We start from the raw sequence: 11,201 nt of genomic DNA, 5'->3' as shown, positions 1-11,201 counted from the left end.
ATCGCTTTCCTGAGCATGAAAATCCCAATTTTTCCATAAAAATCCGGCGGAAAATTGTAAAAATTCTTCCACATGAACGAGAACACTAATGTAACATATGTCTGTCTCACTTTCTCCTCAGCCAACAGCGCCGTAACTCGCAGCGGAAATATCTGAAACACGCCAAATAATAAAATTTGAATTTTAACGAACTTTTCGTGACTTCTGGAATTTTTGATGCCAAAAATTCAAAAGTTTCTTCCTGGTCACAAGAAACGCACTTCCATTGGGAAGTTCGGCGGGAAACACGAGAAAATTGCGAAAAACTGAAAGTGTGAGGGAGACGGATAGCGGTGAAATGCATCCATCTCATTTTCTCTTCAACAAAATGTACCAAAAAAGGCGCCAAATTCAAAAAGTAGTCAAAAAAGTATAAAAATTATTTAGGGGCGCTACGAAGGGGGTTCTGGGGGGGAAATGAATATCATTGATAAAAACCGCCTAGTATCAGTAGTCTCTGTACCAAATTTCATCGCGATCGGTCCAACGGTGTAGAAATAAACAAAAAATAAAAGAAAATCTTCCTTCTCACATTTATTATTAATTTTTATTGATTAAAAAAATGATTATTCCATTGAATGTGAAATTTTGTGAGAATTAAATCTACCAAAATCAGCCGGGTTAAAAAATGTGAACACACATTTTCAGCTTGTACAATATTTGAAAAAAAAACTCGCTTAATTAATATTTATCTGGGTTGTCTCTCCATAATCCTGTTTTTATCGTCCTTCAACTGCAAATAAAACGAGAAAAAATTATTAATTTATGATTCTAGTAGAGAGAATATTTAAAAAGAAAAACTTACTGTATGACGATAAATCAATCTCATCCGGAAGTTCCGTGATGTTCACATCAAATCGATCCTGCACTTCATTGAGGATCTTTGCATCTGCCTCATCCGATACAAATGTAATGGCGAGTCCTTTGGTACCGAAGCGTCCAGCCCGGGCAACGCGATGCAAATACGTGTCCGAATCCTCGGGCATGTCGTAGTTGAAGACAATATTCACACGCTCAATGTCCATACCGCGTCCAAAGAGATTCGTCGCCACGAGAATTCGCTTCTGGAAGTCCTTGAATTGCTGATAGCGCGACAAACGCTCCTCCTGCACCATCCCACGGTGAATACCAATGGCAGGAAAGTTCTGCTCTGTCAGCAACTGAGCCAGTGCCATGCAGCGCTGAACGGACTTTACGAAGATCACCACCTAAAAATGTTTTAAAAGGAAGGAATTTAGTTTTATTATTTAAAGAGTTTTCTTCACTCTTATTAGAAGAAAATTCGAAGAAAAAATAAATAAAAAAAAGACACTTTAGCAAAATATTTCATTTGTTCAAAATGATGTTCTGAGCCAAATTGATAAAATGATTAAAATAAAATGATAAAAATGCGAATTTAAATAGTCAAAAAGACTGATGTTATTTAATTAACCCTTTCGTGTCCTCATGAAACATTGAAACATGCGCTGTTTTTATCACTATATTAATTCTGTGAATATTTTCAGAGGACTTTTCTCAGTCAGAACGTCTTCTTTGACCTCTTTTGCGTTTTTTTATAACTTGGAAAAACAATTAACACTTAGAGAATTTATGTGAACACACTGGCTAATTCGAGTTTTTAAATCGTAATAGATTAAAATGTATTGGACCTATCTATCACATCTATCTAAAGAATTTCAATTACTTTAAGTTGGTGAAAGAAAAACCGGAAAATATCTTCCTTTTTATCAGATAATAATTAAGATCAAAGTCGAAATTATACGCGGAGGATGAAAATGGACACAGTGGCCATTCAAATTCTCATACATTTTTTTGACAGCCTTTTGAGGTTATGTTTCCGCATATTTTCCAAATCAGGATCACTTGTTAACTTTTCCACTAATGAAAATCATTAGTGTGAACTCATTTTATTGCCGGAAGTGATCAGGTAGTTACTTAGAGAACTGAATTGAATGAAGTGATTATTCAGACTTATTAAGAAAATCGGCAAAATTATAGCAAAAACTTTCATTTGAATTGGCAATTTTGCATTGATTCTACGAAACTTTTTTTCATTATTAATTTTTTGATAAATTATTTAAAAATTGAGTTCAAAAATACTTCAATTAGATTAGGAATTAATTAAACTTTCGATCCTCATTCAATAAACAGATATACAATTAACAAAACATTTAATATTTGACCTTTTTATTATGTTGGTCACTGTGACCATTTCGATCCTCTACGTAGGTAAAAATTGTTCGGTTCTCCAATGTTAAATTCAAAAAATTAGGTGAAAATAAAATGTTCCACGTGTGGTCCTACGTATGAACCAAAAAACGCGAAAGGGTTAAAATAACAAAATTAAATAAAGAGCAGAAGTTATTCATTGAAAACAAACTTTGGCTGCTTGAAACAAATTGGACAAAATTATTCTTTAAAGTCATGTCAATCGGTCAGAATACTATTTTGTTGAATAAAACATTGTTAACCCTTTAGGTCCATTGGGTCATACGCTGACCCAAAAGATCGATTTTGAAAATGTTTCAATTTGTATAGTTATTTTATGAATATTGAATCCAAATTAGTACAAGGATGTCTTTATAATCCCTGATCATTTAATGACCACAAAAGGATATCCCCAAGAACTCACAAGGATCAGGAAGGACGAAAAACCGAAAATTTTTAATTTGGGATTTTTTGCTAAAAATGTCTTATTTGAGCTCAAAGGAACCCCCAAAAATCATTTTTAGTTTAATCAGCTCGATAGATTGATCGCGGACCTTAAAGGCTTAACAGATTTTTTAAGTGTTTTTGCATAAAAATAATTTAAAACTAACCTGATTAAACTCCAGTACGTCAAGTAGTTCAAAGAGCTTCTTGTTCTTCTCATTCTCCTTCAGCTTCACGTAGTGCTGCTGCAATCCGTGAAGTGTCAACTTTGCCTCATCATCCACGTACACCTCCATTGGCTGCAAAGAGAAAGGAGCAAAAAAGGATTTGTTAGTTAAAATCTCCATCTCCGCAGCTCCACCATTAACCATTAGTCCAGCTAAACACGTTATGGGGTCCAGAATGGTCGTCTTTGTGGCACATCCCTTTTTTTGGCCAGGCTCTCTTCCTTTTTTTCTCTTTAGCAATTCCGTATTATTTTTGTGATTTATTTTTTAAGTATTTTAAAGTGATTTTATCGGCGAAAATGGGTAGATATTTTTTTTTAGGTCTAGAAAGCTTTTATAGAAAAATTAATTTTTTGATGTAGAAAACATACGAAATTCTCTCGAAATCTGCAGCCCTGCTTGAAGATCTCTCTCATTGTTCGGGAATTCGGATCACTTTCATTTTAGATTTTTGTGTTTTAGTTTTGTTTGATTTTATAGTTTTTCATTTTTCAAGTGAAGCCTCTCCATGGAATCCTCCTGTCCAACGTTGTCCATGTGGCTGTTCCCTGGAAGCTCCCTTCGGTGCTCCATCGACGTCAGGATTCTCCTTATCCAGGCTCTGCCCCATTTTTTCCCAACCCCTTATTTCTTTTGCAAATTTCCCCAGAAGATATTTTCCCAAAAATACGCGATTTGTGGCCGATCTCATCTCACATTTTTTCTTTTATGCGGGGGAAGGTAGTGGTGCGACTCTCTCAAAAAAGGGACCCCATAACTTGTCCCCGGTTTGGCACTAGCTCCATCCACCGTAGAGTCAGTAAGCCGCGCGCCGCACAAACCAATTAAAGTATGTGACACATTTGGCTGAACACGTATCTACTCTGGAGGAGGAGGAGGCTGTGTCTCGGGATGGTTTGATGGTAGAAGTAAATCAGGAGGAATAAAGTGTTCAACTAATTACATCTTGCATGAATTTCTTGCAGACTGGACGTATCTCTTTGCTCAGCGTGGCCGAAAACATCATTACTTGCTTCCCATGTGGCGTATTCCGGAAGATCTCCTGAACATCCCGACGCATATCTGGAAAAAAGGAGAAAAGAATATTAATAATCTTCTGAGTAATTAAAAAATTGTTAGGAAATTAATTAAATTCATTTGAGAGATTTTTAATGAGGGAATACCCTGTACGGGTGATAAGAGACTTTTGATAAGCCTTTTGCAACGCATTTAAAGACCTTTTAATGAGTTTTTCAAGGAAAATTTTCAAAGAAAAACAAATTTTAGGTAAAAAAATTAAGTTTTTGAATTGATAAAAAAAAAGAATAAAAAAAAACAAAAATAAAATACTAACCAAGTTGTTCTAGCATTTTGTCGCACTCATCGAGAATGAAATGTTTTAGGTGCTTAAGATTGAGCTTCTTGTTGCGAATGAGGGCGAGGATGCGTCCGGGTGTGCCGACAACAATGTGCGGATTGGTACTCTTGAGGGTTTCCTCATCCTTCTGAATTGGGAGCCCGCCGAAGAAGACGGCCACCTTCACGGTGGGCATGTACTTGGAGAAGCGCTCGTACTCCTTGCTTATCTGGAATGCCAGCTCACGCGTGTGACACATCACGAGCACGTACACGTGATTCTCCGTGGGCTCCAGCTGCTGTAGCGTCGCCAGGACAAACACCGCCGTCTTACCCATACCGGATTTAGCTTGGCAGAGGATGTCCATACCCAGGACAGCCTGTGGAATGCACTCGTGCTGAACTGCAATTCAAAGAGAAAAAAAAATTAATCTCCATCCACAAACTCCTTCCGGAAACATCTTTCCGGATGGGAATGCGCAAAATCAGATTTCTGATAAATCGATCATCTGTTACTTCTGATGTCCCTATCAAAAATTTCATCATTTTGAGCAAGAAAAAAAAACTCCCACAGACCAAACATAACCTCAAATGAGCCCCCTTGCTTACCTTCCGACGGATGCTCAAAGCCACAATCCACAATGGCCCGGAGAATTTCGGGTTTCAGCAGAAAATCACGGAAACCGGAGCTGTGGATGGACACGTAGGTACCTTTGACGTCCTTCTTGGGGGCGTCGGTGACTTCCGCAACAACGGGGTCATTTTGCTCCTCATCTTCATAATCCAAAAGATCATCATTGTCGGCCATTTTGCAACCGCGTGTGAAAACTTTTTTCTCTCTCGCTTTACTCTCACAAATAAACTATCCTCACACAATTTTTCACTTAATCCACAATCCTTTAGCCACAAGGAACACTTTTTGCAAAAATTTGCGTCCTTTTTGGATGATTTTCAAACGATAAATGGCAAAAATATTTTTCACAAACTCTCTCGCAACAACGCCGGCTTCATACTAACTAACCACCATGAAGTTTGGTGGCGCTGCATGTTTGACGTGTCAACTCAACTCGGTTCTCTCACTCGCACACTTCACTTTTACTGTCTCACTCACACGAAGAGTTTTTCAAAACTTTCTCACGTTTTCCGCCAAATTCTCCGGGGAAATTGGATTTTTTTGCATAGAAGGTGGCACCGCGTCAATTGAATATAGAAAAAAACAAAAAGAATTTGAAATGCATTCTTTGCTCCAACGCGCGAATTTTGGTGTGCTGTGCCGAAAATATTTGATGGCTGCGGGAAAATCCTTTGGTGCCACTTTCCGGCTTTTCAGCTGATTTTCTCGTTCTTCCTGCTTCTTTGTTAGCTTTTCCGGCGCCTCTGTGTTGTTTTTCCATGCAGAAAATGTGATTTTTACGTAATTTTTGACTCACCTCCAAAGGAGCAGTGCGCAAAAAAATCGGCGGCTGCGGGAAAACTCAATTTTCTCCTTTTTGATACAATTTTCCGGGTTTTCCTGCCGCAGGAGGGTTTTTGTTAGTGGGTGGCATGTGTTCCGGGGGGTTTTGGGGGTTTTTCGAGCGGTTTTTCTGTAAAGTTAATTTGGGGGGAAAAGCCGCCGGCAGTTTTCGTTTTTGTCTTTTTATACGACTTTTTTCCCCCGGAATTAATTTTCGCGACTTTTGTTTTTCCCGCCGTCTCCGCGTCCGAAAAATCCAATTTTCACGGAAAATTTGGGGAAAACCGTGAGAAAATCGCGAAAAAATGAAAACGGTCAATTTAAATTTGAAATTCTCGTTGGAAACACTGCGTACTAACTTTGTAGTGGGTGGTTGTCCCACTGGGTTCAACTTGTCAAAAGTGTCAAAAAGAAAAACTTTTGGAAGAAAAATTTTTATTTCCGCGATTTCCGCTTGAAATTTGTGCAAAATAATTCACATATCAGTGATGTAGTGGGCAGGACGGTGTTCAATGAGCGTGGTGCAAACGGTGAATGTGAAAAAGGTGCCGGGACTGCGGTGCAAGAGTGCAAAAAGTGCTAAAAAGTGAAGAAGAACACTTCCACAGTGAGAGCGCGACAGAACCTTGGGGATCTTGGGGGTTTTTTAGAGAGTGCTGGAAATTGCGGCCGTCGCAATCGTTGTCACCACACATGATTTACTCAGATGAGACACAAAGAACACACAAATGATGGCCAGGAGAGTCGTCAGGGGCTGTAGGAGGTCGTGGCCCGTGGGGGTCGCACTTCTCCTCCTATTTGCCATCCTCCAAAATCAGGCTCAAGCGGAGCCTCTGCGGGTGGCAGCCCCACCCGGGACTCCGCCGCCCAATCAGCCATGCGACCGAACCCGGAGGATCTTCACGGAGCCCTACGGGGAGATCAGCGATGGTCCGTCCGGATTCAATTACACTCAGGTGATGCCGTTTTTCAGCCAAATTACCCCACCAAGCTCGCACCTCCAACCGCGGAAGGTGCAGCAGTATTGTAATTGATCAATCAAACGTTTCAACATTTAATTTTAATTATTAGATTTTATTAATTACTGAATTATAAATTTAGTGAGACCGTATTGAACGTCCTCAGTGATAAAGTGTAAAATCTCTAAAAATTTCTTTACTTAAATTCTTTGAATTTTCCAGACCGTAATGTCCGTAACGTTTTCAAGAACTCTGTTACAATAATTTTAGAATCTTTCGTGACTCATTAGCGTATCTTCTTACTTATCTGCAACTTCCGGTCTTCGTCAGATAGTCGTCAGAGCCAAATTTCTGCTCCCCCGCCCCCGTCACAATTCCAAAGTTTCTTTTCTCCCAGAAGTTTCGGATAAATGAAGATTCTTGTCAGATATGAAAGAAAAGTATCTTTTTACAATCTCTTTTGAAACATTTTATGCATCTTTTAATGGAGTTGGGGGCATTCAGTATAGTACAACGTGAGGGCATTTTAACAAATGAGAGTGTATCAATTCTCACAACAAATGTTTTAAAAAAATGATAAATATTCTAACTGCACGTTATGGAGAAAGATATTCTTTTTTTTAGCAAGTTTTTTACTCGAACCGGCGAGTTTTTAGATATAAACTAAGCCTTCTAACTATTGCACCCTTAGTTTATTTGAATTTTAATAAGATTTAACGGAAATCCCAACCAGGATATTCAAAATTTAGAAAAATTGTTTTTTTTTCTTGTTTGGATAGTTTATAGGACACCTTTATAGAATTAAGGATTAAAAAGGATTTTTTAACGTAAAAAAATATCAATAAATCACATAAAAAAAGATTAAAAATTGTTGACACCTCGGCGGGATTCGAACCTTCATACTCACTGGTCGAGTACAATGGGCCGTAATTAGAACCCCTCGGCTAACAATCTTGTTTTGAATGAAACTGCTACATGTATTATTTTATTTATTATACAGAACAGACTCATATTTGGAAGATTAACGATGTAATTAAAGTTTTATTATGCGTACTTAATTAATTTATATCACAACTGACGCTAAAAAAATTTTATTTTACATAAATTCATAAGATAAATAACTTTTATTTAATTATCTTTTACTAAATATCATTCAGAGGATGCTAAAATGGTTAAAACACACTTCAAATAGTGACTAAATGTTTTAAGCGAAAAAAAAATTGTTAATTAAATCTTTTTCTCTGCAAACAAAACATAAAAAGTTAGTATCTTATGTCGAAGACTCTCAAAAAAGCTTTGGAAACGTAAAGATTTTCCATCTTAACTAGTAAATATGTATGTAGTTTATTGAAGGAATATTGTTGAATTTAGCTGCGAGCACTTTGCTAAACAAACAATCTCCTCTCCATTGTTTTTTATACATTCACCTACGCTAGAGTGAGGTCGAGATTTGGGAGGCAGGTGGGGAGGGAGGGCAACAGCAGCAGCAACTTAGGCATCTCTCTGAATGAGCGAGAAGAGCTTTATCTGATATATAATTGATTGCCACAGAGAGACGCAAGATTGTATGGAAATGGTGTGCTAATTGGCGCGTTTTTATTTCTCTCTCGCGATCTCTCCTCTAGGATTCACACTGCGAATGGCTAATCAAGGCGAAAAACGATAGCCAATACATAACACTTACATTCCGGAGTATGGGAACAGAATGCTCGTATGATTACATTTTCGTATACGACGGGGATAGCTTCAGGTCTCCCCTTTTGGGCAGTTTTAGCGGCAAGACGGAGCCACAGCGTGTGGTGGCCACGTCCGGAAGTGTAAGTTTTCCTCCGAAAAAACAAAAATCTTCTTTTTGAGGAGTTCAGCTTCAAATGAAAATTTGTAATTTGGTGGGGTCCTTGCCTTTTTCGATTTCATGCATTCTGCTGACATTGCACGCAACAGATGCTAATTCTCCTGTACAGCGATACGAATTACGTACTGGATGGCTTCAAGGCTGAATTCTCCGTCACGAACTGCCCGAATAATTGCACAAATCGCGGCAAGTGCGTGAATCACAAATGCATTTGCCACGGAGACTGGATGGGGGTGGATTGCAGTGGAAATGCCTGCCCAGATCGCTGTGGTGAGGATGAAGGACACGGCGTGTGCTCGGGTGAATGCAAGTGCCGCGATGAGTTTTCAGGGCAGAGCTGTAGCCTCCACAAAAGTCACCCGGTGGGCAATGAATGGCACTGGCTCTCAAATTCCATTGAGGGCCTGTCCCCACGTGCCGCTCATACGGCAGTCTATGTGCCCGAAACGGATTCTCTCTACGTTTTCGGTGGCTACGACCTCAATAATGTTCTCAGTTCTCTGCAGGTAAATAAACAATTTGCCTTTGCTCCATTTTTTTCTTTTTCTTTTAGCAGTCTTTTGTGAAATACAGTGGTGGTCATTGAAAGTGAGACTTTGGACTAAAGTTTAAAAGTTTTATTTCGTTTATTTAATCGTTTATTTTTTTTCGTTTATTTAATGTTTTTTTTTCTAATTATTTAAACAAAAATTTTAAATTTTATAGAAAAATTATAAAGAGTTCCCTTTAACGCAATAAATATTTCCTAGAGTCCTTGTAAGTTGTAAGAAAATTAGAAAATATGATTTTTCTGTACCTACTTATAATAAGTCCATAAGTCCTACAAATACCGTAAATCCTATCAATCCTTAAAAAAAAAATCATAAAGCAATCCGCAGTATTATAAAAATGAGTTTTTTTTGTTTACAAATCCTTCAAATCCTTGAAATCTATATAATAAAGAAAGGATTTCGTGTCTGTACAGCTATGCATTTCTACACCGTTGGTCCGATCGCGATGAAATTTGGTACAGAGACTACTGATACCAGGCGGTTTTTACCAACGACATTCATTTTCCCCCAGAGCCTCCCTTCACATAGCCCCCATATAAAATTCATGCTTTTTTGACTACTTTTTGAATTTGGCGCCATAAATATTGTGTGAACTTCACTTTTTCTCTTTACAATTTTTTTTGATATTGTTTAGTGCATGCTTTATCACAATTTTTCTCATTCTAAAATTTGCGCGAAGCGCAACAAATCCCCGCGAAGCGGAGCGAGGTAAATTGGAGCGAAGCGACAATTTACCTCGTCTATTTATAAAATCTTTTGGTGCGGACATAAGGGAAAAAATTGAATTTTATAAAAAAAAATACGTCACAAAAAGACTCACGAAATCCCATGAATTTTATTAAAAAAAACTCAAATGCCTAAAATACCACAAGTCCCATAAATATTTTCTTGAAAAATAATTACATTTTATGGTAGAACAATTATCAAGTGCCCATAATTTTGATAAAAAAAAATTGGAGAATATCTCTAACAACAGTTACAAAATTCCATCTTCAAGTACCACAAATACCACAAATTCCATATTTTATTTCAAGAAAATCCTAATTAATATTTTCTTTCCTAAATAATACCTGAAGATTTTGTTGTATATTAATGGATTAAGAATAATTTTTAATAAAATATTCTTCCTCAAATACCACGAATCCTACTTTTTATAATTTCAAAAGATTTTCAACATAGCAAAAATTTCAAAAAATCTTTAAATAAATTTTAAAATCTCAATAAAAACCTTTAAATTCCATAAAAAATCAGAAAAAATTCTTTAGAAAATCCCACAAATACCTCAAGTACCTGACACTCCAATAATATACTATTTTGCATTTTCTATGACCACCATTGTTTATTTCATTTTGTTAATACTAAAATGTAAAAAAAATATATTTGTCACACCGCATGGTGTTTATTCGCGCGCGGTTTCTCTTTCATTTGGGCGCATGCAATTCTTGTAGATTTATCGTTTTGAGAAGAGCCGCTGGGAAGATGAGTGGGGCATGAAATTGAAGAGCTCACATAAATTCGATAAGACACACGTGAAGGAGGCACTGGAGACAGATAGCAGCCAGTGGGGATTGAGTGCGTCAGCCTCATTTCTCCGCAATACTCTCTCCACCGTCCTCACGGACCATCAGCTGGCCATACGGGATAAACAGTCAACGAATCATCCGCACATAAATCGCACGACCGATGATATTCTCGAGGATATTATCGGTCGATCGCGTCCCACAGCACGGTATGGTCATGCTGCGTGCCTCATGCCAGATGGATTCATCATCTATGGGGGCAAATTGGCCAGTGGAGGATTGTCCAGCAATCTGTGGTTCTACAATGTCTCCAATGGGGGCGGAGAGTGGACGCTGAGGGCGATGAATTCAACGGTGAAGCCACCAGCTCTCACGCGACACACTCTCACTTTAGCCGGTGACTACCTCTACTTGTTCGGTGGCAGTCGAGACAATGGAGAATTCTCATCACGGTGAGTCACAGATAAATCTGCAAAGATGTGTGCCTATGTCTTGTTTTTCTTTTTTCTTCTTCTTCCCACCCAACACCCCGCGCAGTTCAGGGGCACGTCGATGTTAGCGCACAGGAAAGAAAGTCTGAAAAGCTTGCGCAATAGCTCAAAGCGAT

The 11,201-nt window shown here is 38.1% G+C and overlaps 2 protein-coding genes across 3 annotated transcripts in view; one reads left to right on the top strand and one right to left on the bottom strand.

Moving 5' to 3' along the window:
• Positions 1–560: 560 nt before the first annotated feature.
• LOC129791077 (ATP-dependent RNA helicase WM6) lies at positions 561–5,566 on the bottom strand. Its single transcript, XM_055828997.1, has 6 exons — positions 4,863–5,566; positions 4,252–4,656; positions 3,862–3,980; positions 2,859–2,990; positions 845–1,247; positions 561–772 (listed from the first exon to the last, which is right to left on the bottom strand). The coding sequence occupies exons 1-6, from the start codon at positions 5,059–5,061 to the stop codon at positions 759–761; spliced, it is 1,272 nt and encodes a 423-aa protein (XP_055684972.1). The 5' UTR covers positions 5,062–5,566; the 3' UTR covers positions 561–758.
• A 538-nt stretch (positions 5,567–6,104) lies between these two features.
• The window catches only part of LOC129791075 (multiple epidermal growth factor-like domains protein 8), a 29,959-nt gene continuing 24,862 nt past the window's right edge, over positions 6,105–11,201 (top strand). For both annotated transcript variants that reach the window (XR_008750664.1, XM_055828995.1), the window contains exons 1-4: positions 6,105–6,665; positions 8,294–8,485; positions 8,613–9,029; positions 10,523–11,046. Coding sequence is in view for 1 of the 2 variants with exons in the window: in XM_055828995.1 (XP_055684970.1) it covers positions 6,438–6,665; positions 8,294–8,485; positions 8,613–9,029; positions 10,523–11,046 (1,361 nt within the window). In the remaining variant the exon portion in view is untranslated. The remainder of the gene's footprint in view (positions 6,666–8,293; positions 8,486–8,612; positions 9,030–10,522; positions 11,047–11,201) is intronic.

The sequence above is a fragment of the Lutzomyia longipalpis genome, chromosome 2 (genome assembly GCF_024334085.1).
Source record: "Lutzomyia longipalpis isolate SR_M1_2022 chromosome 2, ASM2433408v1".
NCBI classification, from domain to species: domain Eukaryota; kingdom Metazoa; phylum Arthropoda; class Insecta; order Diptera; family Psychodidae; genus Lutzomyia; species Lutzomyia longipalpis.
The sequence above is the reverse complement of the archived record's forward strand: the minus strand, read 5'-3'. Positions and strand labels throughout refer to the sequence as shown.

What these genes read in the sequence shown, in the direction of transcription:
- LOC129791077 (XM_055828997.1), bottom strand. Translation starts at nt 5,061, where the DNA reads ATGGCCGACAATGATGATCTTTTGGATTATGAAGATGAGGAGCAAAAT. An exon ending in CTTTGAGCATCCGTCGGAAG is followed by an intron (nt 4,657 to 4,862) that starts GTAAGCAAGGGG and finishes TTTGAATTGCAG; the next exon opens with TTCAGCACGAGTGCATTCCA. An exon ending in GCAAGAAATTCATGCAAGAT is followed by an intron (nt 2,991 to 3,861) that starts GTAATTAGTTGA and finishes TTCTCTTTGCAG; the next exon opens with CCAATGGAGGTGTACGTGGA.